General features: G+C 47.2%; 1 protein-coding gene across 1 annotated transcript in view; it reads left to right on the forward strand.

Moving 5' to 3' along the window:
* The first annotated feature begins 8,633 nt into the window (after positions 1-8,633).
* The window catches only part of cct7 (chaperonin containing TCP1, subunit 7 (eta)), a 51,115-nt gene continuing 39,508 nt past the window's right edge, over positions 8,634-20,240 (forward strand). The window contains exon 1 of the mRNA XM_072497750.1: positions 8,634-8,776. Within this exon, the coding sequence (XP_072353851.1) occupies positions 8,771-8,776 (6 nt within the window). The 5' untranslated portion in view covers positions 8,634-8,770. The remainder of the gene's footprint in view (positions 8,777-20,240) is intronic.

Here is a 20,240-nt window from a genome sequence, read left to right on the forward strand (position 1 = left end):
CGATCTCGCGTTTGCCGTGTGTGATGATAGTACCCAAATATATCACCTTTTCTTCCAATATTTGGGCCTTTTTTGGGTTGACTTTACAGCCAATGGAATGTAGTAACTCCAGGAGTTCGGACAGAAGCTCAATGTGCTCTTCCTTTGTGCCTGTCTGCAGTAGTAGATCGTCTACATACTGTACCAGACATTCGGGGCGAGAAAATTTTGCTCGTCCATTTGCCAGCTGTCGATGGAAAATGGAGGGGGAGTTGTGGAAGCCTTGTGGCAGGCATGTCCACGTGTACTGCTGAGCTCGGAAAGTGAAGGCAAATTTATACTGGCACGTCTTTGCCAATGGAATGGACCAGAACACATTACTGACGTCCAAAACCGTGAAATATCGGGCATGGAGTCCCTGTTTGAGCATGGTCTCGGGACTTGTTGCAACGGTGGGGGTTGCTGCGGGGGTGACTTTATTGAGTTCCCGATAATCAATGGTTAAACGCCATGATCCGTCGGGTTTCCTTACTGGCCAAATCGGGGCATTGTTAGTCGAGGCTACCGGTCTTAGGACGCCCTGTTCTAACAAGCTTTCTATGACCTTTAGGATTTCTCCCTCTGCTTCTGGGGGAAATCCGTACTGTTTCTGGGGTCTAGGGTCCGGTCCGGTTATCTGTACGGAGCCGGTCATCCGTCCACAGTCGTGTTTATGGGTTGCAAATGCTGCCCTGTTTTTCTGCAGGACTGCCCTAGCCTGTCGGTCCGTGCTGAGTGTGCTGGGGTTAAACCAAAACTCGCCTACGGCGCTGATTTTGTTCATGTAGTCCCCTATAGTGAGCGTTGCGGGGGCTCTAGCGGATTTCGCCACCTTCCAGACACACTGGTTGACTGGATCGAAGGAGAGGTGGTGTGAGTTCATAAAATCGATCCTTAAAATGTGCTCTGCTGTTGGGGGCAGGTCGACTAACACTACGGGGTGCTTTGTATTAATATTTCCGATCTGGATGGGTACAGGGGTCGTGATATGTCCCTGTTGTGAGTGGCCTGTGAAGCCGCTGAGGGTGATCGTGGCTGTGGTGGGCCACGTGTTCTTACCAAGGGTGGAGGAATTTAAGGTTGTGCGGGACCCTCCTGTGTCCCAGAGAAGCTCGATCGGCTGTCCCCTAACCTTTGCTGCGACTACGGGTCGTCCTGACCTATCCCAAAGGGTATCGCAGACCCAACTGGGGGAGCCTATACACCGTCAGTCCGTTCCGGTCAAGTCTGTCTGATCGGGCTGGGCGTTAACGCTATGTATGGGCTCTGCCTCTTTCTTATTGGGAGTGCCGGTTTGAGGGGCTCTCTGTGGTTTTTTAGGGCCATTGCATTCTCTAGCAAAATGTCCCAAGTGTCCGCAATTGTAGCATTCTTGTGGTTTTGCTGGGGGGCTGCTCTTTCCCTCGTTTACCCAGGCGGGGTTGTGAAGAGTGGTTCTTACTGCCTGCACGTCTGCGGCGGCTTGGTTTTCCTCAGGGGTTCTAGCTGCGGGTTTGCCGTGAGCCGCTTGTTCCCAAACGCGGGACAATCTCTTGACCACCCACTTCTCATTCTGAACCTCCTCCGAGGGGTCATAATTGCTACAGGCATTCTGTCCTGCTTCCGTGGCATGGGAGATAAGGGTGCGGGTCCATTTGGCCATATTGTCTGCGGACAAATGGGCACGGTCTACGTTGCCGAAAACGGCTTCAAAATGAATCCACAAGCGTCCTGCGAACGCTGTGGGGTGTTCAGACTTTTTCTGTCTGCATTTATTCAGACCGTCTACGGGGTCGCCCCGGTTGTACCCGATCGCATCCAGGATCGCGGTGTGCATTTCTGCAAGGGTGCCTCCTCCTACATTCTGTGGGTCAGGAAGGGCTGCTGCGACCGATGGGTCTAAGCTGAGGACCATGAGCTTTACCTGCTCTTTCTCATCCAGGCCGTACCTGGTCGCCTGGTGTTTGACGGTGGCAAAGAAATGGTGTGGGTCTGAAGCGGGGAGGAACGGTGTGATTTTAGCACACGCGTCCCGTAATTGGGTCACTGTGGGGGGGGGGGGGGGTGGAATATAGGAATTCCGCCTCGTCTGCTGTGGCTGTGCGGTGGGTTGTTACAGGGTTCATGGGAGCCTGTATTATCTGTTGTGTGGGGGGTGGGGGTGCTCTCCTCCTTTGGGATTTTCCCTGCGCACATGCTCCCTGAAGATATCTCTGCGCTGTCTCTTGCAATTCTTCCCAATCAGGGCCGTCTTCCTGGTCTAAACTTTCCCCAGAGGTTTCTTGAAATCCCTTTTGGACAGAAAGCAGTGCTTTCAAGTCTGCAACCTGCTTTCGGCACTTAGCATGGTCCAAAGTACTCTGCCTTTGTTCCGTGGTTGTGGCGTGGAGCGCTCTCAAGGCTGCCTTGAGATCACTGCATTGTTTCTGGAGCGTCTCTACCTGGTTTTCTGTTTCTTTCTTTACCAGGACTGCACGCTGCAGGTCCTGATAAGCCTTTTCATATTGTGACTGGAAACTACTCAAGTGCGCCAGACAAGATTGGTGACCCCGTTTGGCGTCAGCCACCTCTTCGTCCTTTGTTGCTAATTTCCCTTTTAACTCCAGGTTCTCTTTCTCAACTTCGCATATATCGATTTTACTCATCCGATGTATGCCTTCTATTTCCTTGCGGAGCGTCCTGACGACCTCCTCTGTGCCTCGCAATTGTGCCATGCAGGACACGATTGCCATCGGCTTGCGCGCTTTTGCTAAGCTTTTCTTATGGATTTCACTCATGTTCTCCCACCAAGTATGCCCTATACTTCCGGGACCTGAGTCGTCATTATTACAGAAACCGCTCCACACGGGCCATCCTTTGCCCTGCAGAAATTTGCGAATTTCCACTTCCCAAATGGGACACTGTCCCACTTTAATGCAGGCGTTGCATTGCCTACATTGCCTGCATGGCCATCTGTCTTATCTGCTCGCTACGTTCAAATTTGGAACAGGGGGCTAAGGTGGTGTAGTAGATGCGGGTACGGCTTGCACTAATTTCCGAAAATACCGACTTCCGACAGTTTTGATGCAACAAAATCTATCAGTTTTACCTTATAACCCTGTTAGTTACGCATGCATACACACACTTCCGAATTGTGAATTATTAACCAGAACCGCTTGAACACTTGTGTTTTTTTGTTTTTGTTTCCGATTGGATTCTATTCAAATTGTTGGGGTTCTCCCGGAGTGGTTTTCCACTTCTATGTCGGGTCCCGGCGGAGTCGCCAATTATGTTGCTCATTTTAGCCTTAGTTTTATTACCTCTGATTATGTCACCTTTGCTCACGAGTCGCCAGGTATCTTTCTGATACCGCCACATGGTTCAAGCTCGAGTTATGATTAATAAGTCAGCACACCACTTAGTAAGATTGAAATCAACGGTCATTTATTATATACAACAAGTAATGCTTACACAATAATCCTACTATCTATATAGAAACCTACCACTACTGACCAATACTTAACTTTAGGAAGGGCCCACCAGGTCAGGGAAATGAATGGCTTATCGAATCGGATCTGGCCCGCGGGATTCAAAAGGGCTGATACAGGTCGATGGCTAGGAGTCTTTATCGGGTAGCGATCGCTGGAGTCAAACTTACTGTTTCTGGTCGATGTTCTTGCGAAGGTCTCGAGCAGGAGAAGAAGGGAGAGAGAGAGAGATCTGAACTTGGCCCCTCACTTTATAGGGGCTTCCCGCCTCTCGGGGCGGCCCTTGACCCTGAGTCCCAAGTGATTGGACTTGTTCCCAATCACTGGGTCCGATATGTCCAATAACGGGGCGATTCCTCGATCGGTGGGTGGTCGCTCACCTGTCTTTGTTTCGGCCACTGCAGGCGCCGACAGGTCTGGCCCGGCATTCAATTGCTAATATGTTGCAATTGTTCCCGGGGATAGCCGATTAAACTGCAGATGTCTGGGTTGATGTGCTGCTAATAGTCTTGAGTATCGATCTGGGCCGACTTCCCCAGAGCCGAATACGCTATTCTGTCTGCAGCTATCCGTTTGTGTCCTGTTGGCTGCTTTTCCCATCAGCCTTTTCGGTTAGCTATTTTAAATCGGGTTTTGGCCAAATTAATAGGGAATCAGCCATTTTAGGTGGCTACAAGATCCCTATTTCCCCAGTGTACAGATGCAATGAAAATAAAAATAGATTATTGTCACAAGTAGGCTTCAAATGAAGTTAATGTGAAAAGCCCATAGTCACCACATTCAGGCGCCTGTTTGGGGAGGCTGGTACAGGAATTGAACAGTGCTGCTGGCCTGCCTGGGTCTGCTTTCAAAGCCAGCGATTTAGCCCAGTGTGCTAAACCAATCCCTATCTCTCCAGTGTACAGATCCCTGTTTCTCCAGTGTACAGATCCCCATTTCCCCAGTGTACAGATCCTATTTCTCCAGTGTACAGATCCTATTTCTCCAGTGTACAGATCCCCATTTCTCCAGTGTACAGATCCCCATTTCTCCAGTGTACAGATCCCTTTTTCTCCAGTGTACAGATCCCTATTTCTCCAGTGTACAGATCCCTATTTCTCCAGTGTACAGATCCCTATTTCTCCAGTGTACAGATCCTATCTCTCCAGGGTACATGTCCATATTTCCCCAGTGTACAGATCCTATTTCTCCAGTGTACAGATCCATTTTTCTCCAGTGTACAGATCCTATCTCTCCAGTGTACAGATCCATATTTCTCCAGTGTACAGATCCCTATTTCCCCAGTGTACAGATCCTATTTCTCCAGTGTACAGATCCCTATTTCTCCAGTGTACAGATCCATATTTCTCCAGTGTACAGATCCCATTTCTCCAGTGTACCGATCCCTATTTCTCCAGTGTACAGATCCCTATTTCCCCAGTGTACAGATCTCTATTTCCCCAGTGTACATATCCCCATTTCCCCAGTGTACAGTTCCCTATTTCTCCAGTGTACATCTCTATTTCCCCAGTGTACATATCCCTATTTCCCCAGTGTACAGATCTCTATTTCCCCAGTGTACATATCCCTATTTCCCCAGTGTACAGATCCTATTTCTCCAGTGTACAGATCCCTATTTCTCCAGTGTACAGATCCCTATTTCTCCAGTGTACAGAGCCCTATTTCCCCAGTGTACAGATCCCTATTTCTCCAGTGTTTAGATCCCCATTTCTCCAGTGTATAGATCCCTATCTCTCCAGTGTACCGATCCCTATTTCTCCAGTGTACAGATCCCTATTTCTCCAGTGTTTAGATCCCCATTTCTCCAGTGTATAGATCCCTATTTCCCCAGTGTACAGATCCCTATTTCCCCAGTGTACATATCCCTATTTCCCCACTGTACAGATCCCCATTTCTCCAGTGTACAGATCCCTATTTCTTCAGTGTACAGATCCCTATTTCTCCAGTGTACAGATCCTATTTCTCCAGTGTACAGATCCCTATTTCCCGTGTCTAGATCCCTATTTCCCCAGTGTACAGATCCCCATTTCCCCAGTATACGCACCCCTATTTCTCCAGTGCACAGATCCCTATTTCCCCAGTGTACAGATCCCTATTTCCCCAGTGTACAGTTCCCTATTTCTCCAGTGTACAGATCCCTATTTCCCCAGTGTACAGTTCCCTATTTCTCCAGTGTACAGTTCCCTATTTCTCCAGTGTACAGATCCCTATTTCTCCAGTGTACAGTTCCCTATTTCTCCAGTGTATAGATCCCTATTTCTCCAGTGTACAGTTCCCTATTTCTCCAGTGTACAGATCCCTATTTCTCCAGTGTACAGTTCCCTATTTCTCCAGTGTACAGATCCCTATTTCTCCAGTGTACAGTTCCCTATGTCCCCAGTGTACAGTTCCCTATTTCTCCAGTGTACAGATCCCTATTTCCCCAGTGTACAGATCCCCATTTCCCCAGTGTACAGATCCCTATTTCTCCAGTGTACAGATCCCCATTTCTCCAGTGTACAGATCCCCATTTCTCCAGTGCACAGATCCCTAATTCTCCAGTGTACAGTTCCCTATTTCTCCAGTGTACAGATCCCTATTTCCCCAGTGTACAGTTCCCTATTACCCCAGTGTATAGATCCCTATTTCCCCAGTGTATAGATCCCTATTTCCCCAGTGTACAGATCCCTATTTCCCCAGTGTACAGTTCCCTATTTCCCCAGTATACAGATCCCCATTTCTCCAGTGTATAGATCCCAATTTCCCCAGTGTATAGATCCCAATTTCCACAGTGTATAGATCCCTATTTCCCAAGTGTACAGATCCCTATTTCCCCAGCGTACAGATCCCTATTTCCCCATTGTACAGATCCCCATTTCTCCAGTGTATAGATCCCTATTTCCCCAGTGTATAGATTCCTATTTACCAAGTATACAGATCCCTATTTCCCAAGTGTACAGATCCCTATTTCCCCAGCGTACAGATCCCTATTTCCCCAGTGTATAGATCCCTATTTCCCCAGTGTACAGATCCCCATTTCCCCAGTGTACAGATCCCCATTTCTCCAGTGCGCAGATCCCCATTTCCCCAGTGTACAGATCCCTATTTCTCCAGTGCGCAGATCCCTATTTCCCCAGTGTATAGATCCCTATTTCCCCAGTGTACAGATCCCTATTTCCCCAGTGTACAGATCCCTATTTCCCCAGTGCGCAGATCCCTATTTCCCCAGTGTACAGATCCCTATTTCTCCAAAGTACATACAGATCCCTATTTCCCCAGTGTACAGATCCTATTTCTCCAGTGCGCAGATCCCTATTTCCCCAGTGTACAGATCCCCATTTCCCCAGTGTATAGATCCCTATTTCTCTAGTGCGCAGATCCCTATTTCCCCAGTGTACAGATCCCCATTTCCCCAGTATACGCACCCCTAGTTCCCCAGCGTATTGATCCCCATTTCCACAGTGTATAGATCCATATTTCTCCAGTGTACAGATCCCTCTTTCCCCAGTGTACAGATCCCCATTTCTCCAGTGTACAGAGCCCTATTTCTCCAGTATATTGATCCCCATTTCCCCAGTGTACAGATCCCTATTTCCCCAGTGTACAGATCCCTATTTCTCCAGTGTACAGATCCCTATTTCTCCAGTGTATTGATCCCCATTTCCACAGTGTATAGATCCATATTTCTCCAGTGTACAGATCCCTATTTCCCCAGTGTACAGATCTCTATTTCTCCAGTGTATAGATCCCTATTTCCCCAGTGTACAGATCCCTATTTCCCGTGTATAGATCCCTATTTCCCCAGTGTCCAGATCCCCATTTCTCCAGTGTACAGATCCCTATTTCTCCAGTGCACAGATCCCTATTTCCCCAGTGTACAGTTCCCTATTTCCCCAGTGTATAGATCCCTATTTCCCCAGTGTACAGATCCCTATTTCCCCAGTGCACAGTTCCCTATTTCCCCAGTGTACAGATCCCCATTTCTCCAGTGTACAGATCCTCATTTCTCCAGTGTACAGATCCCTAATTCCCCAGTGTACAGATCCCTATTTCCCCAGTGTATAGATCCCTAATTCTCCAGCATATTGATCCCTATTTCTCCAGTGAACAGATCCCTAATTCTCCAGTGGCCAGATCCCTATTTCCCAAGTGTATTGATCCCTATTTCTCCAGTGTACAGATCCCTCTTTCCCCAGCATATAGATCCATATTTCTCCAGTGACCATATCCCTATTTCTCCAGCATATAGATCCATATTTCCCCAGTGTACAGATCCCTATTTCTCCAGCATATAGATCCATATTTCTCCAGTGAACAGATCCCTATTTCTCCAGCATATAGATCCATATTTCTCCAGTGTATATATCCCTAATTCTCCAGTGTATATATCCCTATTTCTCCAGTGTACATATAGATCCATATTTCTCCAGTGAACAGATCCCTATTTCCCCAGTGTATAGATCCCTATTTCTCCAGTGTATATGTCCCTAATTCTCCAGTGTATATATCCCTATTTCTCCAGTGTACAGATCCCTATTTCTCCAGCATATAGATCCATATTTCTCCAGTGTATATATCCCTAATTCTCCAGCATATAGATCCATATTTCTCCAGTGTATATATCCCTAATTCTCCAGCATATAGATCCATATTTCTCCAGTGTATATATCCCTAATTCTCCAGCATATAGATCCATATTTCTCCAGTGTATATATCCCTAATTCTCCAGCATATAGATCCATATTTCTCCAGTGTATATATCCCTAATTCTCCAGCATATAGATCCATATTTCTCCAGTGTATATATCCCTAATTCTCCAGCATATAGATCCATATTTCTCCAGTGTATATGTCCCTAATTCTCCAGTGTATATATCCCTATTTCTCCAGTGTACAGATCCCTATTTCTCCAGCATATAGATCCATATTTCTCCAGTGTATATATCCCTAATTCTCCAGCATATAGATCCATATTTCTCCAGTGTATATATCCCTAATTCTCCAGCATATAGATCCATATTTCTCCAGTGTATATATCCCTAATTCTCCAGCATATAGATCCATATTTCTCCAGTGTATATATCCCTAATTCTCCAGCATATAGATCTATATTTCTCCAGTGTATATATCCCTAATTCTCCAGTGGCCAGATCCCTATGTGAAGGTCCCCTGCAGTGTGTGGTCGCCATCTTTGATACTGGCACCAAGGCGTCTGTCGTTCCCCGGGCAGCCGGGGCAGGGCGCCGGGTGACGTCAGGACGTGTTGTGTGCGCGCGCGCGTGGCGGTTGCTGGAAGGTTCGGCCGGAGCCGGGAGAGAAGCGGAGAGATGATGGTGGGTGAAGGCCTGAGGCCGAGCGGGGCAATCAGCTGCCATCCGCCGGCCCGGGGCGGGTTGGTGGGGGAGCTGGGGCGCCGGATGGTCCGCCGGCCTTGCGGGCGGAGCGGGGGAAGGGCCACCTTGGCGCGGGATTTGCCGCTGGCCGGGTGGGGTTGATGGCGCGGGTTGGGCCCGGGCCCGGGGCAGGCGGAGGGGGTTTCGGAGGCTGTGTGGAGGGAGGCTGGGGGGGTAAACGCTGAGGGGGTAAACGCTGGGGGGGGGGGGGTAATTGCTCCGGGGCTGTTTAACCGGCAGGGGATTGACACACCTCACGAGGCGGGGTATAGGGCCTGAGGACAGAGGGACTCTCTGCTGAGTGAGGGGGTCAGGCAGCCTCCTCCATCTGCCTCTGTGCAAACTTCCACAACAACCCAGCAACGTGCTTTGACCATTGGATATTATTGAAACCAGAGCTACGTTGCCGAAGCGTGAGGGTTAATGGGCGTTTCTCTGGTGGGCAATCAGTAGCTAGTGGTGTCCCTCAGGGATCAGTGTTGGGCCCACAACTGTTCACAATTTACAGAGATGATTTGGAGTTGGGGACCAAGGGCAATGTGTCCAAGTTTGCAGACGACACTAAGATAATTCGTAGAATTTACAGTGCAGAAGGAGGCCATTCGGCCCATCGAGTCTGCACCGGCTCCTGGAAAGAGCACCCGACCCAAGGTCCACACCTCCACCCTCTCCCCATAACCCAGTAACCCCACCCAACACCAAGGGCAATTTTGGACACTTAAGGGGCAATTTATCACAGCCAATCCACCTAACCTGCGCATCTTTGGACTGTGGGAGGAAACCGGAGCACCCGGAGGAAGCCCACGCGCACACGGGGAGGATGTGCAGACTCCGCACAGACAGTGACCCAAGCCGGAATCGAACCTGGGACCCTGGAGCTGTGAACCAATTATGCTATCCACAATGCTACCGTGCTAAAGCAAAGTGGTAAAGCAAAAAGTGCAGAGGATGCTGGAAGTCTGCAGAGGGATTTGGATAGGTTAGGTGAATGGGCTAGGGTCTGGCAGATGGAATACAATGTTGGCATATGTGAGGTTATCCATTTTGGTAGGAATAACAGCAAAAGGGATTATTATTTAAATGATAAAATATTAAAACATGCCGCTGTGCAGAGGGACCTGGGCGTGCTAGTGCACGAGTCGCGAAAAGTTGGTTCACAGGCGATTAAGAAGGCAAATGGAGTTTTGTCCTTCATTGCGCGAGGGGTGGAGTTTAAGACTTGGGGAGGTTACGCTGCAATTGTGTAAGGTGTTAGTGAGGCCACACCTGGAGTAGTGTGTTCAGTTTTGGTCTCCTTACCTGAGAAAGGACGTGTTGGCGCTGGACGGGGTGCAGAGGAGATTCACTAGGCTAATCCCAGAGTTGAGGGAGCTGGATTACGTGGAATGGTTGTGTAGACTGGGACTGTGCTCGTTGGAATTTAGAAGGATGAGGGGGAATCTTATAGAAACATAAAATATGAAGGGAACGGATAGGATAGATGCGGGCAGGTTGTTTCCACCGGCGGGAGAAAGCAGAACTAGGGGGCATAGCCTCAAAATAAGGGGAAGTAGATTTAGGACTGAGTTTAGGAGGAACTTCTTCACCCAAGGGGTTGTGAATCTATGGAATTCCTTGCCCAGTGAAGCAGTTGAGGCTCCTTCATTAAATGTTTTTAAGATAAAGATAGATAGTTTTTTGACGAATAAAGGGATTAAGTGTTTGGGCCAGAAAGTGGAGCTGAGTCCACAAAAGATCAGCCATGATCTCATTGAATGGTGGAGCAGGCTCGAGGGGCCGGATGGCCGACTCCTGCTCTATGTTCTTATGAAGCCTTTCGTCTTGCACCCTGCCAGCGATTGTGGGCCGCAACGTGAAATGGGAGCAGGAGCTAGCCATTCGGCCCCACGAGCCTGCTGCCGCGATCCCGTAAGATCGTAGCCCACCTGATTGCGGCATCAACTCCACAATTCTGCCAATCTCCGACAACCTTTGACTCCCTTGTTGGTCAAGAATCTATCCCATCTCAAGGCAGCATGGTGGCTCAGTGGTTAGCACTGCTGTCTCACGGCGCTGAGGTCCCAGGTTCAATCCCGGCCCTGGGTCACTGTCCGTGTGGGGTTTGCACATTCTCCCCGTGTTTGTTTGGGTTTTGCCCCCACAACCCAAAGATGTGCATGGTAGGTGGATTAGCCAAGCGAAATTGCCCCTTAATTGGAAAAAATTAATTGGGTACTCTTAAATTTATATAAAAAAAGAAACTATCACATCTCTGCATTAAAACGTTTAGTGACCCTGCCTCCATCCCTTTCCAAGGAAGAGTGTGTGTACGTACTGAGTACGTTTCCTTGGCCACAGAAAAATAATTTTCTCTGTACTTCGGTGCATGTGACAATAAATCAAATGACGGCGCTCTGTGGGAGAACATGTCTTCTCATCGCCGTCTTAAATGGGAGATCCCTTATCTTTAATCTGTGTCCCCCAGTTCTCGTCTCTCTCCACAACACGTCACCTCTCATTCTTCCAAACTCCAGCGGATACAAGCTGAACCTGTCCAGTCTTTACTCATAAGGCAATCCACCCATTCCAGGTATTAAGTCTAGTAAACCTCTGTGAACTGTTTCCAATGCATTTACATCCTTCCTGAGTGACAATGTAATCCAGACTGATACATCCAGTGTGGGGATTGCTCCATGTCAGGTGTGCTTTCAGATGAGACTTTAGACCAAGGCCCCATCTACTCTCAGGTGAATGTAAATATCCAAAGGCCAGCATTCAAGAAACATCAGGGAGTTTCCCAGTGTCCTGAACAACATTTATCCCTCAAATGCCATCTTTAAAACAGGTTCACAGGCTATTGCATCACCGTTTGTGGGATCTTCCTCTGAGTTGCCTTACTCATGAAAGTGACTACTGTTGGCTGTAAAATGCTTTGTGATCTGGGCGACGTGGTGGCGCAGTGGTTGGCGCTGCTGCCTACGGCACTGAGGACCCGGGTTCGATCCCGGCCCCGGGTCTCTGTCCGTGTGGGGTTTGCACATTCTTCCCGTGTCTGCGTGGGTTTCACCCCCACAGCCCAAAAGGTGTGCAGGGTAGGTGGATTGGCCACTCAAAATTGCCCCTTAATTGGAAAAAAATGATTGGGTACTGTTTCCTCATTCAGGGGATCTGAACTTTGTTGACTAGCATCCCGAATTGCCATTGAGAAGGCAGTGGTGGAGGGCTGCACGGTGGCACAGTGGTTAGCACTGCTGCATCACGGTGCTGAGAATCCAGGTTCGATCCCTGGTCACTGTCCCTATGGAGTTTGCACATCCTCCCCGTTTCTGCATGGGTCTGACCCCCACAACCCATAAAGATGATCAGAGTGGGTGGATCGGCCTCACTAAACAAGCACTTAATTGTAAAAAAAAGAATTGGGCACTCTTAAATTTTTTAAAAAGAGAAGGTGGTGGTGGGCTGCCTTCTTGAACCACTTGTGTTAGAGGTAAAGCCACAGTGCTGGTAGGGAATATTACTTGCCACTTAATCATCTCAGCCTGAATATTGTCCTGGTTTTGCTGCATATGGGCATGGGCTGCTTCACTCTCTCAGGAGTTGTGAATGGTGCTGAAATGGGCAATCATCATCACCGAACATCCCCACTTCTGACCTTATGATGGAAGAAAGGTCATTGATGAAGCAGCTGAAGATGAATCTAGGACACTATAGGAGCATAAAACTACCCTGAGAAACTCCTGCAGCGATGTTGGAATCGTCCAGCTCCAGGGCAACAACTACTTTTTTGCGCCAGATAAGACTCCACCTAGTGGAGCGTTTTTCTCCGATTCCCAATACTTGGGCTGGATTCTCCGATTCTGGGGCTATGTCCCCACGCTGGCGTGGGAACGGTGCCGTTTTACGCCAGATAAACCGGTGCAAAACGGCCACCGATTCCCCGTTTTGCTGGGGGCTAGCAGGACAGCAGCGTAGAGCACCCGGCTCTAGCTGCCGTGACACTCTGGAGAATTGCTGGGTCCATGGCCGGTGGAGAGGCGGTGGCGTAGTGGTATTGCCACTGGACTAGTAAGCCAGACACCCAGAGTAATGCTCTGGGGACCCAAGTTCAAATCCCAACACTGCAGATGGTGAAATTTGAATTCAATCAAAATCTGGAATTAAAAATTTGTCAATGACCATGAAACCATTGTTGATTATCGTAAAACTCCATCTGGTTCACTATTGTCCTTTAGGGAAGGAAATCTGCCATCCTTACCTGGTCTGGCCTACATGTGACTCCAGACCCACAGCAATGTGGTTGACTCTGAACTGCCCCCCTCAAGGGCCATTAGGGATGGGCAATAAATGCTGGCACAGCCGGCGCCGCCCACATCCCATGAACAAAAAAAAAATGTAGTACTCCAGATAGGGTTTGAACAAAATAAAAGCAAATTACTGCGGATGCTGGAATCTGAAACAAAAACAGTAAATGCTGGACAATCTCAGCAGCTCTGACAGCATCTGTGGAGAGAGAAGTGAGCTAACGTTTTGAGTCTGGATGACTCAAAGCTCAGCTCCCTTCTTAAATTAAAAGCGAACGTTCTAATCCCTTTGCCCTTCCACAGTTCCTAGTTTTTCACATTTGTGACTCTTGAATCTAAAATGGATGTGACACTATTTGACGTTCAACTCCCATCTGCTATAGTCTCGATCTGTGGCTTTGCAACTTCCTGTTGCCGTCCACACAATTTCCACACAGTCTCCTATTTGTGCCTTCATCCAAGTCACTGAAATTTATGGTGGAAGCTGAGGCCCCAGTAGATCCTTGTGGAACATCAGTCGTCACATCCTACCACTCAGCATTTATCTTATCCTTGCTCTCTCACAGAATCACAGAAAAATACAGTGCAGAAAAGGCCCTTCGGCCCATCAAGTCTGCACCGTCGCATGAAAGGCACCTGATCTGCCAATCCCAATCCCCTTTGCCAGCACTTGGCCCATAGCCTCGAATGTTAAGACGTGCCAAGTGCTCTCTGCCTTTTGATGCCTGGCCATTTACCAATCCTTGGCACAAAGTTACCAAGCAAACTTATTTTTGTCAATCGCTTGAGTAGAAACTTATAAATGGACAATATCAATAGACGCGTCCTTATCCATTATGTTGGTGACCTCAGCTGGAATAACCATGTAACTCACCCATTGCAAATCAGCACTAACACCAATCAGTTTATACTTGTACAAGTGCCATATTGAAATACCTTTTGCACACAGCAAGATCCCAGAAAGGGGATGACGGACTCTGGTTAATCTGTTTTGATGATGCTGGTTGGGGGAAGAATGATGTGGGTTCGAGGTAGCCCCGTTTCTGAACGATAAAGAACCAAGCCGTGAAATGGATTTGTCTTTTGATTCTGTTTCCAACACCATTACAGGCATAACAAAAACGGTTTACTCATGTTGCCTCCGGATCTTTTGTCAATTACCGTAAATCTGTGATAAAATAGAAACTCTGGGAAAAAATCGGGTCTGGCAGCAGTTGTGGAGCGAGAAACACAGTTAGTAGAACAAGTTTTCATGAAGGGTCATCAACCTGAAACATTAACTCTTCTCTCTCCGCAGATGTCAGACCAGTTGAATATTTTGTGTTTTAATTGTAGATTTCTATTATCTGCGGTATTTTACATTATTTTTTTAAAACCTTAAATTTATTACTGACTGTTCTGCCACTTTATTTATCCATCATGGGATGTGGGTAACATTGGTAAAATTGGCACTTACTGCATATTCCAAATTGCCCATTAAAGTGGTGGCAAACTACCTTCATGCACCATTGCAGTCTATGTTAGTGTAGCTGCTCCGATTTGGCCCAGTGATGCTGAAGGAACAGTCAGGGTAATTAATGTGTGACTTGGAGGGGAATGTAGGAGGTGGTGTCGTCAAGCTAACCATGTCCTTTTAGTCAGTGGTTTGAGAAAGTTTGACAAGTTGCATGTAGGTGGTATAAACTCCAGTTGTGGTGTGCTGGTCTGGAGGGAGTGAATGTTTAAGGCTGCTTTATCCTGGCTGGTGCTATACTTCTCGAGTGTTACACAATTTTCCTTATTTACTTTATAAAAAATATCCATGAACTTTAACATCACTAAGAAATCTTCCCTTAATCTTATCTACTCCAAAGAGATCAACTTCAGCTTCTCCAGCCTCATGTGGGAGAAAGTTGTTCCTTCTCCTTCTTGTTATTCTAATAAATCTCTTCTGCATCCTCTCTAAGGTCTTGACATCGTCCTAATGCAGTGTCCAGAATTGAACACCGTTCTACAGATGAAGCCTAACCAGTGTTTTAAAGTTCAGCACAGCTTCCTTGCTTTTGCATTCTTTTCCTCTAAAGCCCAGGGTCCCACATGTTTTTTTAACAGTCTACTCAACTTGTCCACCCACCTTCAAATATTTATACACATATACCTGCCCTTCTTTATTTCTGTACCCCATTAAAAATTACAACATTTAGTTTACATTGCCCCACCTCAATGCTACCAAAATGCATTGTGTGTCTACCTGTTTTACACGTTTTATCAATGTCTTGAAATCTGCGACGATCCCCCTCATTATTAACTATATTTTTGAGTTTTGTATCACCTGCAAATTTTGAAATCACATTCTGCATCCCCTTCAAGTACCTTGAACCTGAGTAGATGGACTAAATGGTATCCTATGGCCTGAAGTGGGTAACTTCAGGACCATTGCAATGTTTGAGTTCCTCCACTTGTTACAACCTTTTCTTTCTTTCCACTGGGGTCAGGTATAGCACAGCCAGGAAGAGAATGAGTTAATACACAATATTTAAACCAACTACAAGAAGGTACGTTAATGCAGTGCCTTTAAGATAGTGACTCGTTCCAAATTACTGGATAGGGACATGAGAAACACCGTAGACGTCAAGATATAAATCAGTGCAGAAAAGGCCCTTCGGCCCATCAAGTCTGCACCGCTGCATGAAAGACACCTTATCTGCCAATCCTAATCACCTTTGCCAGCACTTGGCCCATAGTCTCCATGTCAAGACTTTTGCTAAAGCTTGATCAGATGTGGGGTTTAAGGAAGATGTTAAGAGGTCAACAGAGGTTGAGATTTAGGGAGGAAATTGGAGATGAGAAAGGATGCAAAATTACTGAAAATAAAGAGTAATGGCAAACGGTTGTTTTTCAGGCAGGGTGGCTATGTTTTCCACAGTTCAATATTCGGGTCATTGCTATTATTAGTCTCTTTAAAAATAAATAAATTTAGAGAACCCAATTATTTTTTTTTCCAATTGAGGGGCAATTTAGCGTGGCCAATCCACCTAATCTGCACCTCTTTGGGTTGTGGGGGTGAAACCCACGCAGACAGGGGGAGAATGTGCAAACTCCACACGGACGGTGACCCAGGGCCGGGATTCGAACCGGGTCCTCAGCGCCGCAGGCAGCAGTGCTAACCACTGTGCCACATGCCGCCCCTTGATGTAGATTAGTAACCTGGATTTAGTATCCAGGGCTTATTTTTAAAGTTTGCAGATGATTTGAAACTTGAAATGTAATCATAGAGGTATTTCCAGTAGAGAAAGAGAATAAAATAACCATGCTGGCTCTCCATAGAGCAATCCAGTCAGTCCCCCCCCCAATCTCCATAGCACTGCAGGTCTATCTTCGTCCAGCAGTCATCCAGTTTACTTTTGGAATCATTGACTGTTTCTGCTTCCACCACCCTCCTGAGCAGTGGTTTCCCGATCATTGCCATTTGCTGCAATAAAAAGTTCTTCCTCACATTCCCCCTGCATCTCTTGACTATAGATCAATTAATGGTGACAACTATTCCTTGTCTACCTCTAAACTTGTCGTAATCCTGTACACCTCTATTAAATCTCCCCTCAAATTCCTTTGCTCCAAGAACAACAACCCCAGCTTCAACTTCACCCAGTAGCTAAGTATGTAAGCAATGAGGAGGCTATGATAGGCTTCGGGGAAACATAGACAGACTGGCGGAATGGGCAAACGCATGGCAGATGAAATGTAATGCTGTGAAGTAGTACATTTTGAGAGGAAAGCTGAGGGGTCATGTGAACCAAATGATAGTTTTACAGTAGGTGTGAACAGATTTGGGGATGTTCATACATAAATCTTGTCCAATATTTTTCCCTCAATAGAGCTTTTATGTACAGAAATTGGCTGCTGCATTTCCCACATGACAAAGGTCTAAAAGTACACACACTTTAAAAGTACTTCATTGGCCTGAAGCCACTTTGGGGCCTCCCTGAGGTCCTGAAAGGTGCTCTGGAAATGGCAAGCTTTTTCTTTCTCTTTGAAAGTCAAGAAGGGCAGCATGGCACAGTGGTTGGCACTGCTGCCTCACACCGCCAGGGACCCGGGTTCAATTCTGGCTTTGGGTGATCGTCTGTGGAGTTTGCACGTTCTCCCCGTGTCTGCGTGGGTTTCCTCCGGGAGCTCCAGTTTCCTCCCGCGGACCAAAGATGTGCAGGTTTGGTTGATTGGCCGTGATAAATTGACCATTAATCAACTAACCAAAAAGGTTAGTTGGGGTTACGGGGGGGGGGGGGGCGGGGGGGGGAGGCTCCTCTAGAGGGTTGGTCCTGACTCGATGGACTGAATGCCCCCCTTCTACTCTGGCAATTCTATGACTTCCAATGCTGTTAATCATACAGTATCTTTGGCTTTATTAGAGGGATACAAAAGCAAGAATTATGATTAGGCCTCAGCTGGAGTATTGTGTCCAGTTCTGAGCATCACACTTTAGGGAGGATTTTAAGGCATGAGAGAGAGAGTGCAGAAAGAATGAATGGAATAATTTTTTCCGGGGACCCGCTTTTACCAACCGGCCGACCTTTACGACCCATGCCTGCCGACCATCATTATTTTTTGCCTTTAATGCAACAGATAAGCCTGCATGGTTCTCACAATCTCACTTGCTTTGTTATTCAATGTTATGTTTCTGCTAAGGACTTCAGCTGGCGATTTAGGTTATCGCTGCATCCTTTGAAAAAAAATCAAGAGTTTTGTTCTCTAACTCCCCATGCTTAGTCTTCAAATGCCTTTGAAGTTTTGAGGGTTCTAAACTTTCATTTGCCAGTACTTCCCTGCATATAACGCACATGGGCTTTGCATCCTGATTTGCATTGACACAATTAAAGCCACACCCCAAGTAAACATCTTTCTCCTGCTATGTTCCCGATTTCAGTTGTTTCTCAATGGGTTGTTTACCAGAGGCCCTGGAGCTCTGTACCAAGCTTATTGATGTCAATGTGTCACTGAAACGACTACACGAAGACATCAATAAGTTCCATCCCGCCATCAGACTCACCATGGACTATCCAAAATCGGTTGCATTCTTGGACACACTCGTCTCCATCAAGGACGGTCACCTCAGCACTTCGCTTTACTGCAAACCCACGGATAACCTCACGATGCTCCACTTCTCCAGCTTCCACCCTAAACACATTAAAGAAGCCATCCCCTATGGACAAGCCCTCCGTATACACAGGATCTGCTCAGACAAGGAGGAGCGCAACAGACATTTACAGACGCTGAAAGATGCCCTCGTACGAACAGATAATGGCGCTCAACTCATCGATCGACAGTTCCAACGCACCACAGCAAAAAAACGCACGGACCTCCTCAAGGCAAACACTGGGGAGAGTATCCTTCGTCGTCCAGTACTTCCCCGGAGCAGAGAAACTACGACATCATCTTCGCAGCCTTCAACATGTCACCGATGAAGATGAACATCTTGCCAAGGTCATCCCCACACCCCCACTACTTGCCTTCAAACAACCTCAAACAAACCATTGTTTGCAGCAAACTACCCAGTCTTCAGAACAGTGACCACGACACCACACAACCCTGTCATGGCAATCTCTGCAAGACGTGCCAGATCATCGACATGGGTACCACCATTGCACGTGAGAACACCACCCACCAGGTACGCGGTACATACTCGTGCAACCCGGCCAACCTCATTGTCTACCTCATACGCTGCAAGAAAGGCTGTCCCGAAGCGTGGTACATTGGCGAGACCATGCAGACGCTGTGACAATGGATGAACAGACATTGCGCGACAATCGCCAGGCAGGAATGTTCCCTTCCAGTCAGGGAACACTTCAGCAGTCAAGGGCATTCAGCCTCTGATCTCCAGGTAAGCGTTCTCCAAGGCGGCCTTCAGGACGCGCAACAACGTAGAACTGCCGAGCAGAAACTTATAGCCAAGTTCTGCACACATGAGTACGGTCTCAACCGGTACCTTGGATTCATGTCACATTACATTCATCCCCCACCATCTGGCCTGGGTTTGTGAAATCCCACCAACTGTCCTGGCTTGAGACAATTCACACCTCTTTAACCTGGGATTAGCCCTCTCTCTGGATCTGTGAAGACTTAATTACCTGCAAATGCTCACATTCTAAGCATTGTTTGGCATCTTTGAATTTGTTTATATATATATATATATGTTTCTGGAACATACCTCTTCATTCACCCGAGGAAGGAGCAGCGCTCCGAAAGCTTGTGATTTGAAACAAACCTGTTGGACTTTAACCTGGCGTTGTAAGACTTCTTACTGATTTTTCCAAGTTTATGACTATTTACTGCTGAAAATTAAACAATTTCAGTTGAACATGCGCACCCTTATATTTACACACAAACTTTGTTTTAAATATATACCCATTTCTTTAGAAATGTAAACTAGTATAGAAAAAAGTCCAATCTTGTTTTTTACTTCAGAAACTATGACTTTAGACAAGATAAAGTAACTTGTCAAGAGTGCTCAATATCTTAATATTTCTTACTGGTTCCACTGCATTGCACTATCTGAACATCCAAGCCACCTCCTTCTCCATTCCCACCAAAAGGACTTGCGTCTTGGTTTCCAGAGAGTGGTGATACAAATTGATGTCACTAGCATTCGGAGCGCTGCTCCTTCCTCAGGTGACAGGATTCACCTGAGGAAGGAGCAGCGCTCCGAAAGCTAGTGACATCGAAACAAACCTGTTGGACTTTAACCTGGTGTTGTAAGACTTCGTACTGTGCTCACCCCAGTCCAACGCCGGCATCTCCACATCATACAAATTGATGGCTGTGTAGGTTTCTTCCAGTGTTGACATATGTCAGCCACATTGACTGGCCACATTTGATCGGTATTCCTGGCTGACAAACCTGGCTTGGCTTCCCTCTCGCTGTCTAGTAACAGTTACTGTCGTCCGATGCATCCACTCTGGTCACAGACTGCTGACCACTTCCCGATCCGTACTTCACCTCATGGGAGTGCAAGCGGACGTTGTGCCGGCCTTTGAACAGCTTGCCCACTGAGCTGCAGGTCACATACTGCCGATCGGTGGTGGGGGATCGAACAGCGCACAAATAGCGAGCGCCAGGATGGAGCTCCAAGCTGGGGACACAACCATTAG

This window comes from Scyliorhinus torazame, chromosome 3, assembly GCF_047496885.1.
Source record: "Scyliorhinus torazame isolate Kashiwa2021f chromosome 3, sScyTor2.1, whole genome shotgun sequence".
In the NCBI taxonomy this organism is placed as follows: domain Eukaryota; kingdom Metazoa; phylum Chordata; class Chondrichthyes; order Carcharhiniformes; family Scyliorhinidae; genus Scyliorhinus; species Scyliorhinus torazame.